The 23,211-nt window shown below is 24.5% G+C and overlaps 3 protein-coding genes across 3 annotated transcripts in view; 2 read left to right on the top strand and 1 right to left on the bottom strand.

The window, feature by feature from the left end:
* The window catches only part of LOC122855200 (fringe glycosyltransferase), a 40,603-nt gene extending 33,130 nt beyond the window's left edge, over window positions 1-7,473 (bottom strand). Inside the window, exons 1-3 of the mRNA XM_044156391.1 lie at window positions 6,714-7,473; window positions 6,395-6,634; window positions 2,211-2,259 (exon numbers count right to left, since the gene is read on the bottom strand). Of these exons, the coding sequence (XP_044012326.1) occupies window positions 2,211-2,259; window positions 6,395-6,634; window positions 6,714-7,031 (607 nt within the window). The 5' untranslated portion in view covers window positions 7,032-7,473. The remainder of the gene's footprint in view (window positions 1-2,210; window positions 2,260-6,394; window positions 6,635-6,713) is intronic.
* Window positions 7,474-8,262: 789 nt separating this feature from the next.
* On the top strand, window positions 8,263-15,878 carry LOC122853947 (mitochondrial import inner membrane translocase subunit TIM44-like). The gene is made up of 4 exons (XM_044154356.1): window positions 8,263-8,355; window positions 8,427-9,381; window positions 15,511-15,744; window positions 15,799-15,878. The coding sequence occupies exons 1-4, from the start codon at window positions 8,263-8,265 to the stop codon at window positions 15,861-15,863; spliced, it is 1,347 nt and encodes a 448-aa protein (XP_044010291.1). The 3' UTR covers window positions 15,864-15,878.
* A 1,976-nt stretch (window positions 15,879-17,854) lies between these two features.
* On the top strand, window positions 17,855-22,949 carry LOC122853945 (gustatory receptor for sugar taste 64f-like). Its single transcript, XM_044154355.1, has 7 exons — window positions 17,855-17,978; window positions 18,863-18,954; window positions 19,033-19,256; window positions 19,327-19,492; window positions 19,565-19,654; window positions 19,989-20,133; window positions 22,825-22,949. The coding sequence occupies exons 1-7, from the start codon at window positions 17,855-17,857 to the stop codon at window positions 22,947-22,949; spliced, it is 966 nt and encodes a 321-aa protein (XP_044010290.1).
* Window positions 22,950-23,211: the final 262 nt, after the last annotated feature.

Raw genomic sequence — 23,211 nt, 5'->3', positions numbered from 1 at the left:
ATAAAAATAATATTAACAATAAATATTTATTATTATTTTTTCATGCATAGAATTATTTTATTTTTAATCAACAATTTTTATATATATTTTATTTATTTTCTCAAAATACCTGCTTACATTTATAGAAAAAAAAAATTTTTTAATTTCGAATTTTTTTTTTGTATGTTAAATTATAGATCTACAATTTTTTTTTTGAAAATTTTAATTGAAAAATTAGTCGAAAATATTTCAATTTATCAATTGAAAATTTCAATTGAGTATTTAATATTTTTTTTACGTTTTAAATGTCAATTTTCTATCAAAATTTAAACGAAATTTTTTCGTTTTTTTTTGTGTAAATTTCGAAATTGAATAAAAGCTTGAAAAAAAATTAATATTATTTTAATTTTAACTTTTACCTAAGCAATAACTCAACGTTAAAAAAAAATAAATACAAAAATTTTGTTCAAATGTTAATTTACCATCAAAAAATGTCAAAAAAAAAATTCATCAAATAATTTTATTTTCCCTGTATAAAAATTGTATTTAAAATAAAGCTGTTAATCCAAAATAAATTGATGAAAAACAAGAAATTTTTTAATTCAAGGATAAAGAAGCCAGACAAGATTAAATATAAATAATAATTCTCAATATATAAGAAGAAGCAAAAGGGTGCAGTTGCGCGTGCAAAGGTCAAATGTCGGACAGTGCCCGAGGGTTCGCGTGCGCGCACAATTTTCTTCTTGATTTTATTTTAGCGGCCCTTATAAAATCTTGTTCAGCTCATAATATCATCTTGTATATAAAACTGAGTACTTTTTTTCTTTATCATGTCATATATAAATATATTTTTTATTATATTTTTTTACTCTCATTGTTTACTCCAATTTTTACGCTAGTTATATAATATTCCTGTATCATGTCCCTTCGAAAAAAAATTTAAAAAAAATATATATAACGAGTAAATAAAAATATAAAAATGTTATAGCAAAACATGAGCATTCTGTTGGAGTACAATGGTCCTGGTCGTGATACCATGAGCCTATTCAATACAACTTTTTATTATTATTTCATATTTTTTTTTTTTTTACATCGTTCCGCTTGACCACACCCGTGCCTTTGGCGATCATATAGAACTTGGACACGTTCATGCACCTCCAAGTAAATTTTTGCATTGACTCTACAATATTAATCCCGCAAGTAAAATTTACCGTTTTTATTATCTATCTATTTAATCTTGTTCAGAAGATTTATTTTTATATTTTTTTTTTTATTAAAATTCATTTATTTTCAAACGAAAATTTTGATTAATGACTTTATTTTTGTTGCTAATTTGTTATAAATATTATTGAAAATATATTGTTAATTTTAATGACAAATTAATTGATTTTTAAAACATTAATTGGTCCAATGATTTTGTTAATTGTTTAATGAAATTTTAATCAAATTATTCGAGAATTATTGTTGGATAAATTATGATGAAATATGGATGGATTAATAATTTAATGAAAATTGTTAATGTGTGTATTAAAACTATTACCATGATGACATTAACTTGATACTAAAGTATTCCCTCGAGAGACAAAAAGATCAATGTTCAGATAAATATAGTTTGGCGCCAATATAGATTTTGCCTTTGGCAAGCTTCTTGTAAATTCATCACATACTCAATCTTCTTTTTATAATGATAATAAGAACTCTTTTATGTTCTACATTATACATTTATAATATTGCAAATTTTTATTTTTATATTGACATATTTATTTGTCAAGTAAAACAGAATTTTTTTGAGGTAAAATTTAACAAATATCGGCTGAGATTTAATTATTTCTTTGGATATTTAAACTTGATTATTTTGTGGATTTAATTGAGATGCTATAATTACTTTTTGAATACTAAAATTAAGGGTAATTTTTAGATAAGATTATATTTTAGATAGTTGAATTGAGCAAGGATATAAATATGAGAATTAAATTTGAATTTAAACTTATTATATTAAATAAATTTTGTTTTAGAAAAAATTTTTATTTATCGATTTTTGTAATTTAGAAAGTATTTTAAATATATATTTCGAGTTTTAAATAGTAGAAAGAATATTAAACTTTTTTTTTCAAGTGATTACTGTCATTATTAATTATTTTTCTTAGTTATTTATTCAAAGTTTTTATGAATAATTTAGCATGGTTAATTTTTTAAATATTCTAATATTAAAAATTAACTGATTAACTTACTTGTTTGATTTTGAAAGTACTGGTCATCACGGTCAGTAAAAAACCAAGTCTGAAACACAAGAAATAAATAAATATAAATAAAGCTGAATTATCAACTGATTCTATGAAAAATATTGAGTTACAATTTTTTTTTTTTTTTGCTAAACAATTATTTGTTTAGTCTTCGAGATAGCGAAAAAAAATAAAAATTTATGTTGAAAAATATCTTACTAAAGATAACACACAGGATAATAATAATTATTTTTATTTTTTTATTGTGGTTTTTTATTTTTAACCAAAGCATAGATAATCAAACTATCGCAGAACCATGTTTTAAATATTATATGTGTGTATACAATGATGAACAACTTTTCCAAGAGTCTCCCCTTTCACTGGATATCCAGTTGAAGAGTTGCAAGAGAGACAAAAAAATCAAGACACATTTATATTGAATAGAACATGATAGAACATCTTAAGTAGGCAAACAACACCTGCAAGTATATTTATCGTGACAAAACATAACGAGTGGTAAAAATAATACACAAGCTGTTGAAAATATAATGAAAAGAAAACAAAACAACCCGGAGATGTTCCACAACACGAACAAACATTTTAGAGTTGAATATTAAAATATGATGAGCAATAATATACGACAAAAATATTTATAATTAAAACAAGAACAAAGACACTTAACTGGGAACTCGAAAAAGGCATTTAATATATGAATTAACAATCAATTTATTTAATTGGAATTGATAATCAATGCACATTGGTTGTTGAAAAGTTCATTGACTCATTATTGCACTGAACAGTTGAAAAAATAATAAAATAGAACGTTTTATGATTGCGTTTTAAAGATTCCAAATGGTTTGAAATAATTTTGCAATCTTGAAATTATCTATGATATCAAATGGTATCACTCATACCTTGAATAAACATAAAGCTATCAATAACGAAATATATTTAACAATATAAAATAATTAATAATTAATTATATCAATTTATTTAATAATAAAATTAAATGAATTTTTTGTTTTTTACATTCATTTTTATATGAAAAAAAAATTGATACAAAAGTAATAATAATTTTTAATAATTTGGATAAATTATTTTAAATAATCATCAAGGTATTTTGATAAATATAAACAAATTTATTTCATTAAAAATCAAGTTTTTATTTTTACTTATAAATACTAGCTTCAAGTACAAGTACATCAGCTGTAACTAAAGTCATCAAAATAGTCATAAAAAATTTCATAATTATAATCATAAATAAGACTAAAAAAAAGGGGTTATTATTAATTAGTAAATTTACAGTCCAAGATATGTATGAATGGATTTTATTCATACATTTTTATATGTTATTTTAAAAATATCAATCGATGAGCTTTTTATCAAGTGTCTTGGCTGTTTAATGGTGTACCACTTGACAATTTAAAAATTTGCACTTTGGATTATAATAATATTCTCTAAAAATACTTGAATAACAAAAAAAAAAATAAAAAATAAAATGATTTGTTAAGTATAAATATCTATGGTATGCATAATTTGATCTGATAACATGATCATTCGTTGAAACAATAAACTATATATTAAAATAAAAAAATAAACATGACATCACGAAACATGGTGATAATTGTATTAATAATTAACTCTGTCTCGACAATATTTTAAATTGCCAATTTCTTTATCAGCTTTATTTGAGTATTTATTTTAAAATAAATTATTTAAACTTTTGACATTTAAAACTACCAAATTTCAAGTGAATCAAGCTACTAAATTTTCACAATTCATTTTTATTTATTCCCAAAAAACGTCACAAGTCAATTGGTTCAATTGTCAGACAAAAATATTACGCGTTTAATTGTCCTTTAAATTATTTAAGAATAAAATTCTGTAAGATAATTTTTATTTAACATAAAAAGACCATTGACAATTGAATAAAAAAACTCAAGTCATTGTAAAATAATAATACTTAATAATTTTAATGATAACATTTATCAGGACAATGACTTTTGTATAGAAACACGAAGATGTAGTTTAAATAGAATGTACCTGCGTGTGATCACACTGACCCTAACTTTCTTATTATTTATTTTTTTCAAACTAATAAAATATGTTAATTAAAAATCAAAAGATAAATCTCTTTATATAAAAATGCATAAAAGGACATTCAGCTAATTAATTGATCCTTCTTTTTTTTCCACTAATATTTAAAAAAGTTTTCATTAATTTTATTTTTTTTACACACTCGTTGGCTCAGCTTTATCACATGAAATTGATGTTTGAAAATTAAAAAAATTGAATAAATAAAAGTAGGTTAATAATGAATAAAAAAAAATTAAAAGAAAAAAATTATTATAAAGATTACATGGACAGAGAGAAAGAGAAATAATTGAGGATCTTCGAGACTCCTACTCATACGACTAAATAAAACAATTGGTCTTGCAATTATCTTTTGCACAGACACACACATATATAAATGTGACCTAAGCTCAAACAAATATTTCTCATTTTATTCTTCAAGAGTTAAACAACCAAAGGACCCAAGAGAGAAAATTGGAGGTTTGCGGTTTTATTCAAACCGAGTCAGTCATAGTAATGGTAGACTCTGACTCGCTGCTTACCCCGCAAATTATATTATTCTCCAATATCAAATTATATGAGAAATTCTTGCTTCAATTTGAAATAATTTCATTGAAACATCACAAAACCTAATCGACATTAATGATCAAGAGATTAGAAATCATTTATGAATAAAATCCATTCATACATATCTCGGACTGTAAATTTACTAATTAATAATAACCCCTTTTTTTTAGTCTTATTTATGATTATAATTATGAAATTTTTTATGACTATTTTGATGACTTTAGTTACAGCTGATGTACTTGTACTTGAAGCTAGTATTTATAAGTAAAAATAAAAACTTGATTTTTAATGAAATAAATTTGTTTATATTTATCAAAATACCTTGATGATTATTTAAAATAATTTATCCAAATTATTAAAAATTATTATTACTTTTGTATCAATTTTTTTTTCATATAAAAATGAATGTAAAAAACAAAAAATTCATTTAATTTTATTATTAAATAAATTGATATAATTAATTATTAATTATTTTATATTGTTAAATATATTTCGTTATTGATAGCTTTATGTTTATTCAAGGTATGAGTGATACCATTTGATATCATAGATAATTTCAAGATTGCAAAATTATTTCAAATCATTTGGAATCTTTAAAACGCAATCATAAAACGTTCTATTTTATTATTTTTTCAACTGTTCAGTGCAATAATGAGTCAATGAACTTTTCAACAACTAATGTCAATTGATTATCAATTCCAATTAAATAAATTGATTGTTAATTTATCTCGCTGTATAAATATTTAACTATCTATAGATTCATGTTCAATGTAAACATAAAAATTCAAAATATAAATATAATATTTCTGAGAAAAAAAAAAAAAACGATGATACCGAAACATGATCGTATATGCAAGACGCTATAACTCATAAACAACACAATATCCAATTCACCATCAAATCGAATTGCAACACGCAAGCAGAACTTACTTTGAATACAAAAGATTCGCCAATCAAAATTAAAACTTGTATAATTCACAGCTACTACGTGTCATTATTACTATATTGTTTTTTTCTTTTTTCATTTCTACAATATGTCTCAGTTCCCAGGCTTAATTATTTTCTCAGGTTTAAAAATATATATTCACTAAAAAAAAAAAAAAGAAGCTACTCAAGAAAAAAAACCAACAAACTGTTTCTTTTCATTTGAAGATTCCAGAAAGGATTGTTGTTGTCTTATTATTTTTTTAAAAATGTTTATACCACCAACAGTGAGGTGCTCACAATGCGCGCAATTAGCCAAAGCGAGATAATAATATCATCATCATGATCATTAACAACTGTAAAGTGTATACATCATGCAAAAAAAAAGAAAAAAAACCAAGTCCGGGTTCACATCCGTATAAATAATATGCAACTAATATTTTATAATTAAAAATCCCATATTCTCACATTTCATTAATATAAAAATTTTCTAATTAAACCAAGTAAATTAATTAATTAAAAAACCACCTTACCCTGTCACAACAAAATCAACAACAACAATTTACATAAAATTATCACAAAAAGAAAAACTAAAAATCAATGAAAAAAAATAAGAAAGATAAACAAACCTGATCTTTGGCATGTTGAAACCACGTGGCAATGATAGATGGTAAACGTGAATAGTGATAATGTTTTGTTGTCTTGACACTGATAAAGACATCATTGAGATCAGTTGAAAATGGTGCCATTGTTGCTGTTGCAACTGACGGAGTAACTGGTATTTCATCAATAATTGTTTTTTGTATTTCTGATGCATCAACATCAAAATTATTCATAGCACCAACTTCAATTTCATTGTTCTCTGGCCACTAAAAATTAAATCATCATCATGTTAGTCATAAAAAAGATAAATATGCAAAAATGATAATTTTAAAATTTATTTCTCACCTGGCGAGGTACAACAACTGCTTGATAAAGTAATATAGTAGCATAAGCAGTCAAAAGAATAAGTCCAATTGCTTGCAAACCACGTCTTGCCGACATAGCCCGAGGCATGATGGGGTTGGTGGTGGTAGCGGTTGTCAAATTACCACCAACCACCAGTCCCTGTATTTGATCCCCTTGACTGTACTTATTACTCCAACACCATTCACTAAAATTATCTTGATTTTGTTGATTATTATTTGTAACATTCAATAACCACTTAATATTATTATTATCATTCTTCTTATTACTAGTTATCAACGATGGAAACAACACAGTCATAACAAATATTTTACTTTAAATTCTCGTAAGCAAAAAAATTTGCATACGAAAATTTCACTTTTTATTTGAAAAACTAAACACTAAATTTACACAATGTTGTTAAAATTATTCAACTATTTTATACACTTTTATTTATTTATTTATGTGAAATGTATGAAATTTTTTTTACTCCAAATTATCAACAAAATAATTCACTATTTCAAGGTTACTTTCAGTCATTTTTGCAAATTTTTTTTTTCTTTTTTTTTGCATTCAAATTTAATTGTCAAGTTAATATTTGAAATAATTTTTATATTTATTAAGATTATTTAATTGTTTATTAATGATTTTTTTTTTTTGGAGTTATTGGCGAATTTTGGTTGCGAAAAAATTAACTTTGACCACACAGGAAGATTGATCAATGGACTGACCTGCACCGGCGCGCGTTAGACCACCGACTGCCGGAGCCAGTGGTTCAACCAACAACACGAACACATGCCTCATTCTCTCTCTCTCCTTCTCCCTCTCTCTCTTGCTTTCTCTTTAGACTGTATACTCAAGGTGCGTTTTTACTCAAACTAGATGTTTATCAACGACAAATAAATACTTGCTCTGAATAAATATTAAAATTTATCGACTGATAATTGTCAGAGCAATTAATCATTTTGATAATTGTTTAAAATAATCATAATAATTTAAATATATAAATCATGTGCGTGTGTGTGTGTAATAAAAATGGAGACTGAAACTGTGCTTGTCATAGATGGCGTTAAGCAGCGTTAAGGTGAAAAATATAGAGCAACCAATGAGAAAAAAAAATTTAAATTTATAGCAACAATAAAAACAAAAAAAAAATCTTATAAAACAAGTCTTGTACGGATTCGGTAATAAATCACCTAAAAAAAATCGTAAATATTATTAATTAATAACAATAGACACATACTTGATTAACAATAGAAATAACCCTTAATAATGTATTCGTTCAATTTGTTATTTAATTTTTATACAATTGTCATGAATTTTTAATTTTCAAGAGGTTATGTATACATGTGACTACAGTCACACGAAAAAAACAGCTTAATAATATTTAATATAAACAATAATACTTGTTATAAAAATGTAATTTTAATTTGAAATATTTTAGCCGAATTAAAACTAGTTTTATTAATAAATATTTTTATGTTATTTAATTTTTTTTCAGTATCAAAACATGAAAAATTGCAGGGCCAATTTCGCCACAATTTCAGAAACAATGCATTCGATTAAATTAATTAATTCAAATGGAGCACTCTCGATCACTCAAAATCAACAAGTATTATTATCATCATCATCAATTTATAAAACGGTAATAAATAAATAAATATAAATAAATAAATTAGTTTAACAACATTATTAATGATAAAAAAAAAATTTCAGACAAGATACTATTCAAATCAAGCAAGAAGACCAAATTTTATATCACAATTTTCAGATAATATGAAACAAGAAATGCAAAAAAATAAAGAAATGAAAGAATCATTAAAAAAAATTCGTGAAGAAACTGAAAAATTAGAACAATCAGATGCATTAAAATCAGCACGTCAAAAATTTCATACTGTTGAATCAGAAACAAGTAAAAGTTCTGATGTATTAAAAGAAAAACTAGATACACTTAAAGAAAAAGTACAAGGTGTTATTGATGAAGCTGGTAAAACTGAACTTGGTAAAAAAGCTGATGATTCAACAAAAACAGCAATGGATACTGCATCAACAATTATTAATGAAAAAACTCAATCATTTAGTAAAACAAATGGATATAAAAAAATATCCAGCATGGCTGAAGTTATACTTAATAAAATTGACAATGATCATTATTTACGAGGACGTGTTTATACACCATTAAAAAAATTACGTAAACGTAAAGAAATAATTGAAGCTGATGAAAAAATATATGAAGTTAATAATGATGCAGCTGGTGTTGAGTTGCATAAAGATTCAAAATTTTATAAACAATGGGAAGATTTTAAAAATAATAATCCATATGTTAATAAGATGCTTGATTGGAAAATTAAATATGATACATCAGAAAATCTATTGATACATGTATCAAGATTAATTACTGATGACGTAAAAAATGTTATGGGTGGTTTATTTGGAGATAGTGAATTATCAAAAACACTTACTGAAATACGTAAGACAAATCCAAGCTTTGATAGAACACAATTTTTACATGATTGTCGAGCAGATATTATTCCAAATATATTAGAAGCAATGATGAGAGGTGAATTAGAAATTTTGAAAGATTGGTGTCATGAATCATCATACCATACAATTGCACAGCCACTTTTAAAAGCTAAAAAATTAGGATATAAATTGGATAATAAAATTTTAGGTAATGTATTTATATTTTATATTGATATAGCTATAATTTAATTAATTATTTTGGAATTTTTTAGATATTGATAATGTTGAATGTTGGTCTTGCGAAGTTATGGAAGGACATGGACCTGTTTTCAAAATTGATTTTCAAACACAACAAACACTTTGTATTAGAGATGCTAAAAATAATGTTATTGAAGGTGATCCAGATAAAGCTATAAGAGTCGATCATAAATGGGTATTGTGTCATGATAATAGCGAAATGAATCCAAAAGCAGCATGGAGATTGTTAAAATTTAAATCAAGTCCACGTATAGTAAGGAACAATTTTTCTAGCCCTAATTTTTTTTTTTTTATTTCTTCTATTTTTTTTTTTTATTCTTTCAGATTGTGCCCTAGACGAAATAATTCCATACTTAATACTTGGCTTATTTTTAGTTAACTAAACCGTATGACTTGCCTCATGTGTTCTACTTTTTTTTTCACGAAATAAAATTTTTTTTTTAAATATCGGGAAAACAGGAAAAACAGGAGGTGAACCAGAAATTACATAAAATACCTCTTGCCTCATTCTATGATCCTGTTAAAAAATATATTTGTTTTTTTAATTTTTTTTTGAAAAATAAAATTTATTTTTTAATTTTTTCAAAATATCAGGAAAACAGGAAGGATAGAAGGTGAACTATAAGTGAAATCAAATACCTCTTAACTTCTTCTATATTCCTGATAAAAAATAAATTTATTTTTGAAATATTTGAAATATCAAAAAGACAGGAAGGACAGGAGGTGAACTATAGATAAAATCAAATACCTTTTAACTCCTATATTCCTGATAATAAATAATTATTTTTTTTCCTTCTTTCCATATTTTGCCTCAAACGTATTGTTCAATTTATTATAATTTATTAATATTATTAATTTTAATTAGTCGTAATATTTAATTTAAATAAAAAGAAAATTGTTTATTAATTTTTTTAATGTTTATTATCAAATTGATAAATAAATAAGTATATTTAATTGATAAAATATATAATATTTATTTTGAAAAAATAATTCAAATAAAAATAAAATGAATTTCTAATTTAATCAATTTTGTATTTGCGAGTGTATATATTTTTAGAGCTGGATATTTCATCAAACCTTAGAACAATAGATATACTATTGTTTAAATAGATATAGATATTTTCAATATTTTTAATTTAAGCCTATTTGGAACTTTCCTATCTTAAATAATAAATAGATTAAAAGATATAAATATTATTTATTTTTTGCGAGTGATTGCAATATATACGTATGGCTTCGCCTCCGTAAAAAATATTATTTTTACTGATTTCAATTGCACAAATTTAGATTTATCGCAAAACAAAATCAGCGTGATTGAAAAAACGTATTAATATAATTATCATTGTGATTGATACTGTGAGTAATGATAAAAAAAAATCATAAAAAATACTTAAAACTTGTTGAAAACAAGTCGATAAAAAAATTAATTTTTCTAAAAATATAAAAAAATGTCAATTATTATTTTTTGATATAAAATTTTGTAGAAAATTATTATTTCTATATTTTATAAAATATACATTTTTTTAAATAGTATTTTCATGATAATGAACTATGAAGATAACATGTAAAAATAAAAATAAATAAACGTAATATCAATGAGCATTTAATTTTCTTTTTTGATAAAGTATAAGATTAGAACAAAAAAGAAAACGTTTAAACTTCTAGTTCAAGTTTGATTGTACATATATTTATAATTTTATAGATCTCTCGTAGATTATGTATGATAAAGAAAATAATAATAATAATAATCTTTATTAACCCAGCTGGTTAAAAACCAATTATTGGGCCTGCCACAAAAATAATAAATTACAATAATTCTCTTGTTTTACATATTGCATTACAATTGATTACAATTATTTATTTTTATTCACTACAAAAAAATCAATTAACTGTGTCAAAATAAAAGTAAAAATAATAAAAATTAAAAGGACAGTTTTCATTAAAGCTATTGAGTTTTTAGCTGCGTAGTTCTAGTTTGTAGATATATTTATTTTATTCTATTATAAAAAGAACAGTTGTCATAGAAAATTGTAATCGATAATTATGAGGAAGGGATAGATAAAACATGTGGGAGTGAGAAAGACGATCCCATTCTTTAAATCGCGATATTTTAGGTATTTTTTCGTAGTTATTAGAAATATCCTGGTCTTAATATCCTTGTAAAAACAATATAGTTTATTAGAGTCGCAAAAAAATTTTCACTACGATAATTTACTAATTTATTTTTAAATTAACTAATTTCATTATAAAAAAAATAAATTTAATAAATTGTGTAATTTCATATTTATTGATGATATTTTTGTTTAAAAAATTCAAAAAATATTTGAAAACAGCCTCGTCATGAGAACTTTTAGCAGTATAAAATTATATTATGAATAAATTTAATTCAGGATTAGTGTTACATTATCTTTTTTTTCAAAAAAAATAAAAAGAGGTACCCGCGGTGTTTAAGGCAGATATCTCCTGGCATAGAACAAGTGCGTAGTTCACATGCTCTATGCTAGATTATATTTGCCCTAATTACCGGAACATAGATGAAACTCTACGCACATTATGCGCTGGGCCGTTGGCGTTTCAGACATAGATTTATTTTATACATACAAAGTATAATAAGTGTCCTATAATAAATTTGAACTCAAGACCACAAGCACTGTAGGCAGGGCTCTTGCCGACTTGACCATCAGCTCACTCTCGATGAACTATCAAAAATAATTATACTTTATTATTGATTTGAAAAAAATTCGTCGATTTTTTTCCGAATATGAGAATGCTTTGAAATTTATACAATAGATTCTTGAAATACTAATACATTTTATGTAATTTTTTGGTAATTGTTTGGAAGCTCTTTATTTTTTTATTAATTTTCAAAGTTGACAACTTTTAACATGGGCTCTTATGGAGAATGCGATTTTTGTCAAAAAAAAGTCCATTAAAATACCAATATCTCTAATCGACAATATGACATCGTGAAAAAAAAACTATCGGGTTATAAAATGAGACAAAACAAAACGTATAGAAAAAAAATAAAAGAGGTTTGGAGCTTAGTTTTATTACAATTAATAATTAAAGTATGAAAAAATTGATTTTTATGAGGAATTATTGAAAAATCACTAGAGACCTCTTGCAGATGACTTTGAGAAAAACAATATTTCTATGAGTGCGAAAAAGACAAAAAACACAGGAAAAATGTTGTCTCACTCTTCGTTTTAAAAAATCGACGAAATCCCTTAAATTATTCATTATGTTATTGCATTTACTCTTGTAAAGAAAAACTATATGTTTTCATTAATTTTCATTCAGAACAATGGATAAAACAACACTCGACGTCTATCCGACCTTCGTAATAGTCAAAAGAAAATAAGAATTAACTGATAAGAAGATGTGGGCATATGCGCTTGACTGTATTTTTATGATCTTGAAAAAGTTGCAATATATACCAGGTACTCAGTTCGTTCCCGAATACATTTGTTGTGTTAAATAAAAAGTACTGGAAGAAAAATATCATGCGGAAAATGTCCAGTAATGATGTGTGATCCTGGTTTCATACGATTTGGTTGAATAAATTAAACATCGCATTAACAAACAATAGAATGACACAATAAATAATCAAATCGAAAATTGAGTTTAAAAAAATAATTATCAATAGACTTTTTCGATTTTTAATTCAAAAAAAAATTATATTTATCCTCTTATCAATTCCTTTTTTACTATAGCTTTCTTCTCATCCGTTGTTTTAATTTAAAATTAAAAAAAGTTAACATTTGAATAATAAAAAAAATGTATTAATTTTTCTATTATAAAAAGAACAGTTGTCATAGAAAATTGTAATCGATAATTATGAGAAAGGGATAGATAAAACATGTGTGAGTGAGAAAGACGATCCCATTTTTTAAATCGCGATATTTTAGGTATTTTTTCGTAGTTATTAGAAATATCCTGGTCTTAATATCTTTGTAAAAACAATACTTTATTAGAGTAGAAAAAATTTTCACTACGATAATTTACTAATTTATTTTCAAATTAACTAATTTCATTATAAAAAAAATAAATTTAATAAATTGTGTAATTTCATATTTATTGATGATATTTTTTTTAATATTTGAAAACAGCCTCGTCATGAAAACTTTTAGCAGTATAAAATTATGTTATGAATAAATTTAATTCAGGATTAGTGTTACATTATCTTTTTTTTCAAAAAAAATAAAAAGAGTTTCCCGAGGTGCTTAAGGCAGATATCTCCTGGCATAGAACAAGTGCGTAGTTCACATGCTTTATGCTAGAATATATTTGCCCTAAACACCAGAAAACTATGTCTACTGTTTGATTAAATAGACATTCTAGACAATACTTAAGCACAAGTAAGTTATAAATACGCTATGATGCTATTCGAACTCGAGACCACAAACACTGTAAGCAGGGCTCTTGCCGACTTGACCATCAGCTCACTCGATGAACTACCAAAAATAATTATACTTTATTATTGATTTGAAAAAAATTCAATTTTAATTTAAATTATTCATTCTGTTATTGCATTTACTCTTGTAAAGAAAAACTATTTGTTTTCCTTAAATTTCATTGAGAACAATTGATAAAACAACACTCGACGCCTATCCGACCTTCGTAATAGTCAGAAGAGAAAAAGAATTAACTGATAGGAGAATGTGGGCATATGCGCTTGACTGTATTTTTATGATCTTGAATAAGTTGCAATATGAATCAGGTACTCAGTTCATTCTAGATTACGTTTGTCGAGAAATCAAGTAAATTATTTTCTAAAACAATTGTTTACTTTTTATATTAAAATTCAAAAAATCAAAAAATCATTTAATAGAAAATGCCAGGACTGAGTCATATCAATCTTACATCGGATGATCCATTTGATTTATTCTCGGATTGGTTTGAAGAAATTAAAAAATCCTCAATTGAATTAAAAACATTTGTTTGTTGTTTTTCAATTGTTTCAAAGTGAATTAAATTAAATTTTTAGAACTAAACAATATTTTATATATATATACCTATATAAAATTAAATTAAAAAATAAATTAATAATTTGTAACAAATATTTATTTATAAATTTTAGTACTTTGTTATTTTTTGTTTATTTACACTATAGTAATTTATTGTTTGCCAAAAAAAAAAAAAAATGACTGCTTGTCAATAACTGAGAGTGTATATATTTCACTGTTTTCTTCCAAGGCACATTTAAATTATTCAGTATTAAATTACCTCAAAAAAATGGTAAATATTATCAAATAATAACAATAGACACATACTTGATTAACAATAATAATAACCCTTAATAATTTATCTCGTTAATATGATATATTCGTTCAATTTGTTATTTAATTTTTATACAATTGTCATGAATTTTTAATTTACAAGAGGTTATGTATACATGTGACTACAGTCACACAGAAATAACAGCTTAATAATATTTAATATAAACAATAATACTTGTTATAAAAATGTAATTTTAATTTGAAATATTTTAGCCGAATTAAAACTAGTTTTATTAATAAATATTTTTATGTTATTTAATTTTTTTTCAGTATCAAAACATGAAAAATTGCAGGGCCAATTTCGCCACAATTTCAGAAACAATGCATTCGATTAAATTAATTAATTCAAATGGAGCACTCTCGATTACTCAAAATCAACAAGTATTATTGTCATCATCATCAATTTATAAAACGGTAATAAATAAATAAATATAAATAAATAAATTAGTTTAACAACATTATTAATGATAAAAAAAAAATTTCAGACAAAATACTATTCACATCAAGCAAGAAGACCAAATTTTATATCACAGTTTTCAGATAATATGAAACAAGAAATGCAAAAAAATAAAGAAATGAAAGAATCATTAAAAAAAATTCGTGAAGAAACTGAAAAATTAGAACAATCAGATGCATTAAAATCAGCACGTCAAAAATTTCATACTGTTAAATCAGAAACAAGTAAAAGTTCTGATGTATTAAAAGAAAAACTAGATACACTTAAAGAAAAAGTACATGGTGTTATTGATGAAGCTGGTAAAACTGAACTTGGTAAAAAAGCTGATGATGGAATTTTTTAGATATTGATAATGTTGACTTGTTGTCTGGCAAAGTTATGGAAGAACATGGACCTGTTTTGACAATTTGTTTTGAATCACAACAAATAATTTGTATTAGAGATGCTGAAAATAATGTTATTAAAGGTGATCCAGATGAAATTATAAGCGTCAATCATAAATGGGTATTGAGTCATGATAATAGCGAAATCAATCCAAAAGCAGCATGGAGATTGTTAGAATTTAAATCAAGTTCAGGTAAGGAACAATTTTTCTAGCCATAAATTTTTTTTTTTTTATTCTTTCTTTCAGATTCGTCTTTTGCTTCAGACTCATTGGTTCCATACCTAATACCTGGCTTAATTCCATTTGACTAAACCGTATAACTTGCCTCATAGATAATACTTTTTTTCATAAAATAAAATTTTTTTCAAAAATATCGGGAAAACAGGAAAAACAGGAAGTGAACCAGAAATTACATGAAATATCTCTTGCCTCATTCTATGATCCTGTTAAAAAATAAATTTGTTTTTTTAATTTTTTCAAAATATGAGGAAAACAGGAAGAACAGGAGGTGAACTACAGATGAAATCAAATACTTTTTAACTCCTATATTCCTGATAATAAATAATTTTTTTTTTTTCATTTTTCCATATTTTGCCTCAAACGTATTGTTCAATTTATTATAATTTATTAATATTATTTTTATTCCTAATGAAACTTTAATAAATAAACAAACAAACAATATTTTTTTGTATTTTTAAACTTTTTTTTTCAACTCGTTATAATATAGCCTCGGAGTTACTACGTTTCGACGTCGAATAGCGTAACATTTGCCTCAATTTTCGTGACTATCTTCTACCTGGGTAAGATGCTGCAGATAGCAAATGTATATTTGTTATCTGTGTCTGATTTAGATACAAGGAAAAATAAAATAAATTATTTTTTTGATACAATCGGTTACCTGAATGAAGGGGTTTAATATGATTAAAATCGATATTATTATAAAATATAGATTCTCCCTAAATTGTCTCAAAATTTAGGGAGATCCCCATATTCTCCCCATTATTTTGATATTTTGTTAATTAACAAATTTTTAGCAACAATAAAAAAAAAAAATCTTAGTCTTGTAGAGCCCGTCAAAAAAACCATCCTGGCAAAAAATATCATCCATGATTTGTTCTTAATTCTCTTAATATTTCGAATTTAAAATATTTTTATTATCAATTTTTATCAACAATTAATTAACTAATAATCAAAATTCTTTCTTTCATATCCTTGGTTGTAGATATTTTCAATATTTTTAATTTAAGCGTATTTGAAACTTTCTATCTTAAATAGTTGAGAAGATATAAACATTATTTATTTTTTGCGAGTTATTTCAGTGTACGTATGGCTTTGCCTTCGTAAAAATTTTAATCAAATTAAAAAACATGATTGTTTATTTAAATTCACAAAAATTATTATTAATTTTGGAGATAGCAGTTCAATTAAAAAATAAGAAAATATAAAACTCATTTTATTATTCAATAAATTAATATAATTAATTGTTAATTAATTAATATTATTAATAATTTTATGTTTATTTTATTTGTACAGAAGAATATAACAAGTTAAAAAATAATTAGTAACATTTTTCTAATTTTAATTAGTCGTAAGATTTAATTTAAATAAAAATAAAATTGTTTATTAATTTTTTTAATGTTTATCATCAAATTGATAAATAAATAAGTATATTTAATTTATAAAATATATAATATTTATTTGTAAAAAAATAAACCAAATAAAAATAAAATGAAATTTTAATTTAATCAATTTTGTATTTGAGTGAATATATTTTTAGAGCTGGATATTTCATCAAACCTTAGAACAATAGATATACTGTTGATTTAGGCTTGTGTTTTGTCTATTAATCACAACAATGACGTGTGCAATTTTTTGATAATCAATACATTAGATTTTATAAACCAGGAAATAAAAAAATAATTGTACGTCAGAGTGATTTCAAATAATCATTGTTTATTTTATATAATATGTAGAGTAATGAAAATATATTTAGATCAGTATTCTGGTAGAACTCAATAACGATACAGTTTTAAATTTAATGCAGTTAACTTGAAGTGCCTGAACAGCTAAATTTAATAAAACAACAAATTCAAGTGTTGGTTTAAAATTTTTGTGAATTTAATTTTGTGTAATATTGTAATTTTTTAGTAGAATATTTGTTGACTACTTGAATTGTTACATTGATATAATTTTTTCAGAATTAAATTTTAATATTTATGTTACTTTTTAACAGTGTAAAAATACTACTAATAAAAAAATTGATAAAATAAAATCTGCAAAAACAATTAGACTATACTGCAAGATGTCAAGGATATTAAATAAAAATTCAATTGATATTCAACCAAGTGAAGCTGAAAATGACAGCCCAATATTTACACACCATCAAAATTTATCTATTTGTAAATTACAATCAGAGTCTTCAATTGGTACTTTATTTCTAGACATTGAGCGTCAAAATAGCCACAAAATAAACGCGAGTTTCTTTGATCAATAATATTATATTTTTCGACTTGTATAAATTTTTATTTTAAATCTTTTTTATCCACAGAATTCCGAGTGCTTCTATACTGCCATTCAACCCATTCTCACAGCAGCCAAATTTTTTGGAATAATGCCGGTTATAAAAGTCCAAAAAAATTCTCAAGAAAATTTAATTTTCATCATCAAACCATTGTGGAAATTTTACTCAATTTTTATCATATCATATCTTGGAATTATTTTTCTAACTGTTATATTTTCACTTACTCAAAAACAACATAATAAAATTGGTACAAAACAAATCAATTTATAAAAAAAATTCAACAAACAAATGATTAATATAATTATTAATTTTTTATTTCTCAGGAAACACTGGTTATATTGTTTCATTAATGATTTTTTTAGGAATAAATAATACATCAATATTAATATTTTTCTGTCAATCATCAAACTGGATTAAGCTACAAAAAAAATGGTATAAAGTTGAGAAAAAACTCATAAGGTTAGTGTCATTTTTCTCCTAAATAAAAATCAAAAAAAAAAAAAATACTTATCAATTGATTAAATGTTCAAGTTTTTATGGCAACACCCAACGATTGCAGTGGAAATTTAAAATTATTTCAACTGTTATGTTGATGCTGGCTCTTGGAGAACACACCTTGATGCTCTTCACTGACATCAGAGGACATTACTTGTCCGATTATTTCGCCCAAATAGGACAAAACTATTTAACTGTTTATAAATTCCATTTTAATTCTTATTTTTTTGACAATTGTAAGATCCAATAATCAATCAAATCAATATTTTTTATAACATAAATTTATATTTTTAGCTGTAAGCCAAATTACATTGGGAATTTTAATTCGAATTGCTTTTTTTTTCTCAACTTTTATCTGGAATTTTACGGATCTTTTTATCATACTGGTATGAAAATTAATTAAACCTAATTATTGTTTTAAAAACTATTTATTTTGATTATTTATAAAATATTTATTATTGAAGGTATCAACTGGACTTGCTGAAAAATATAAATGCCTCAATAAAATTGTCATTGAATCAGTTGTAGAAAATAATGACTGCAACATTGATTGGCCTGAAATTCGAGAAAAATATACAATTATTAGTGATCTTGTTAAACAAACAAACAATGTGATTTCACCTTTGATTTTGTTATCATTTGCTGGAAATCTTTACTTTATTTGTTTACAATTTTTCAAAGGATTTGCGTAAGGATTTGTTATTGTATATTTAATTATTATTTGCTCAAATAAATTGATAAATTTTATCATTTAGTAGACCAGTGGATAATGATGTGCTAAGTGAAATATATTTTTTTGGATCATTTGGGTTTTTGGTATGTAGAACAGCTGCAGTTACTCTTTCAGCAGCGAGGATTCATCATCAAAGTAGAATAATTTTATTTGCTCTTTTTCATTGTCCAGTATCAAGTGCAAATTATGAGGTTTGATGAATATGTTTTTACATACTTTGTGTTGAATTTATGATTGATTTTATGTGTAATATTTCTTAACAGCCTCAGTGGTTCCAAAATCAATTAGCAATTGACGAAGTAGCACTTACTGGAATGGATTTTTTTTCCATTACTCGTAAGTTTATGCTGAAGGTAATTGAGATGTATACTTAATTGTAAATAAATTAATTGTTTAGAAATTTATTTTTTTTTAAATAATGATTCATGATGGTTTGTTGCAGATAGTAAGCACTATTATTACGTATGAAGTTATATTATTACAAGTTAAAAAAACTACTGTAAATAATCAATAATTATATTAGTCGAGTTTGAAATTTTTATTATAAATAAAAATAATATTTGAACGATCGATCGCACAAGTCAAAAAGTTTTTCCAGTATAGAGTAAGGATTATCTTGGAAAAATGTTATACTGTTGCTGGTAAAAATGATATGATAATTATTAGTTGAATGATATGAAATTTTAGAATGATAATTGCATCATTCAAATTGGTGAAAAAGTAGGACCAAGTTGTGCTATTGAATTAATTCAAGAAACATTTGATGCTGCTAGTCATCCAGTTATGGCTGAAGCAGTATTTTCACTTGAAGGTCTTGGTTGTGCATGGTTTTGTATGTTTACCGATATGAATTCTCAATGGATTAACAATTTCCATTTTCAAATCCAGAGCCAAAACCACCAAGTGAAAATACTCCTCTAGTCATAACTGGATGACTTAATACATCACCTACATACAGATCGATAAGCTCTTATACTCTTTTGTATTCTTTATTACTCGTCTTTATTCTTAACATTTGTTGAAAGTCGCATTAACAACTATACAAGTATAGGTGCATTAACAACTATACATGTACGGGTTATTCAATTTCATTAGTAACCTTTTGAAGTGTTAATTATTGTTATAAAGTAAATTTCTTTCTATATGTCATGTACATAATAAGAAATAATGATAAAAAACTTGATTAATTAATTAATTAATAAAATTAATTATTTATTGCTACCCCGGTGTATAATATTTCTCCGACTTTTCTCCGAATTTTTTGCCTTATCTCCGATTTTATGCACAAGGTGGAGAAATTTCTTCTCCTTTTTTCGACACTAAACAATGGAAATTTTTCAGATATTTTCTTTCCAATTTTTATATGTTTTATTACGTTTTTTTGGGTGCAGAAACTTTAAAGAGCCGTAGAAAAGTTAAAGAATAGGAGAGAAAAGCCGGAGAAAATATTTCTTCCAGGGTATACGTGTCCTCCAGAAAAAAAACTCATGTCTTTTCTAAAATTATTTTTTTTTTCGGAGAAATAAGTTTGTCTATCTTTAATTAAAATTCTTCGTTAAACAATTTTTGATGTCATTTCAATTTTACAATCCGTGTTTTGTCATTATTTTATTTAGATTTATTTATAAAATCAAGAGACTGTATTATAGTTGACAAAATTAATTTCCAACTTTTATATTATATTCAAATTAAAAATGTCAATGACAAAAAAAAAAAAAAAATAGTTACAACAATAACGTTGCCATCTAAAAGTAAATATACTGACTACAAATTGTCAACAAAAATTAACTTGTTTTTTTTTGTCAATAAATAAAAAAATGTTTATAAACATTATCAATTATTATTAATAAATAAATCTAAAAAATGGATCAACTTTTACAGTATTCCCATACAATAGGAATACTTACATTGTATGCATAGTTATTATATTTTTAGGTATTCAAAAAACTAATTATAAATTTTGATCATTATATTAGTCAAGTTTGACATTTTTAATATAAATAAAAATAATATTCGAACGACCGATCGCACAAGTCAGAAAGTTTTCCGGTAGAGTAAGGATTAACGTGAAAAAAGATTATACATTGTTCCTAATAAAAATGATATGATAATTATTAGTTGAATGATATGAAATTTTAGAATGATAATTGCATCATTTGAATTGGTGAAAAAGTAGGACCAAGTGGTGCTATTGAATTGATTTAAGTAAGACTTGATGCCGCTAGTTATCCAGTTATGGCTGGAACAGTATTTTCACTTGAAGGTCTTGGTTGTGGTTTTGTATGTTTACCAGTATGAATTCTCAATGGATCAACATTTTCCATTTTCAAAACCAGAACCAAAACCACCAAGTGAAAATACTGCTCTAGCCATCACTGGATGACCTAATATTTCAGCAGAAACTGATCAACTTCATGACCAGTATCTAATATTTACAATCTAATCATTTCATTGACTAGACAACATCATAAAGTATTCAAACCTTTTTAGGTCTATAGATATAATAATATACTGTAAGTAACTAATACTTTTTTTAATAACAAGATCATATTTTAGTTTGTCCATCAATTTTTCTTTAATATTTAAATTTCTCTCTATATGCCATGTACAACAATAAATAATAATAATAAAAAACTTGAATAATTAATTAATAAAATTAATTATTTATTGTTACCCTGGTGTATAATATTTCTCCGACTTTTCTCCAAATTTTCCGATTTTGTACGCAAATGAACTATACATGTATAGTGGAGAAATTTCTCCTTCTTTTTTTTCGCAGTAAACGATGAAAATTTCTTCGATCTTTTCTTTTCAAGTTTTATATGTTTTATTACTTTTTTTGGGTACAGAAACTCTAATGAGGCATAGAAAAGTTGAAAAATATGAGAAAAGTCGGAGAAATATTTCTTCCAGGGTATACGTATCCTCCAAAGAAAAAAAACTCGTGTCTTTTCCGAACTAGTTTTTTTTCGGAGAAATAACTTTATACCTTTTTGATTGAACTTATTCGTTGAATAACTTTTAATGTCATTGAAATTTTACAATCCATCTTTTGTCATTATTTTGTTTAGATTTATTTATAAACTCAAAAAACAATAATAGTTAAGAACATTCATTTCCAACTTTTATTGAATTCAAACTAAAAATGTTTTTTTTTTTTTTTTATTAATACACAAAGAACAAAAATAAATTATAATTATAATTATATAATTTATCATCGTTTTCATTACTTAGAGATTCATTTTCTTTATTCTGAACGTAAAATAATTCTATATTTATTTTATTTTCAATTATGAATTTTTCAAATAAAAAAATAATGATTCATGATGATTTTTTACAGATAGTAAGCACTATTATTATAATAATATTTATTTACGTATACGTATGAAGTTATATTATTACAAGTTAAAAAGTCAGAAAGTTTTTCCAGTAGAGTAAGGATTATCTTGAAAAAATGTTATACTGTTGCTGGTACGTATGAAATTTTAGAATGATAATTGCATCATTTGAATTGGTGAAAAAGTAGGATCAAGTGGTGCTATTGAATTAATTCAAGAAACACTAGATGCTGCTACTTATCCAGTTATGGCTGAAGCAGTATTTTTACTTCGTAGTCTTGGTTTTGGTGTTGTATGTTTACCAGTGTAAATTCTCAATGGATCAACAATTTTTATTTTCAAAACCAGAACCAAAACCACCAAGTAAAAATACTGCTGTAGCCATAACTGGATGACTTTATATGTTATAGTCATACAAACAGGTCAAGATGACAAAAGCAAACGACGGATTAACCTTAATCGATCAACGTGGAGTGATAATAATAAAAACTTTTTAAAATTAATAATCAGTTCTCTTTACTATATTAACAACTAAGTCATTTGAATTTTATTAGTGCCCTTTGAAGTGTTAA

The sequence above is a fragment of the Aphidius gifuensis genome, linkage group LG4, assembly GCF_014905175.1.
Source record: "Aphidius gifuensis isolate YNYX2018 linkage group LG4, ASM1490517v1, whole genome shotgun sequence".
Taxonomy (NCBI): Eukaryota; Metazoa; Arthropoda; class Insecta; order Hymenoptera; family Braconidae; genus Aphidius; species Aphidius gifuensis.
The sequence above is the reverse complement of the archived record's forward strand: the minus strand, read 5'-3'. Positions and strand labels throughout refer to the sequence as shown.

Bases quoted from the DNA above. Each gene is read 5' to 3' on its own strand.
- LOC122853945 (XM_044154355.1), top strand. From the start codon at position 17,855: ATGTCAAGGATATTAAATAAAAATTCAATTGATATTCAACCAAGTGAA. The intron at 19,257-19,326 runs GTAAGGATTTGT...ATCATTTAGTAG, and splicing joins CAATTTTTCAAAGGATTTGC to ACCAGTGGATAATGATGTGC. The intron at 19,655-19,988 runs GTAATTGAGATG...ATGAAATTTTAG, and splicing joins CTCGTAAGTTTATGCTGAAG to AATGATAATTGCATCATTCA.
- LOC122853947 (XM_044154356.1), top strand. From the start codon at position 8,263: ATGCATTCGATTAAATTAATTAATTCAAATGGAGCACTCTCGATCACT. The intron at 9,382-15,510 runs GTAATGTATTTA...GGAATTTTTTAG, and splicing joins ATTGGATAATAAAATTTTAG to ATATTGATAATGTTGACTTG. The intron at 15,745-15,798 runs GTAAGGAACAAT...TCTTTCTTTCAG, and splicing joins AGAATTTAAATCAAGTTCAG to ATTCGTCTTTTGCTTCAGAC.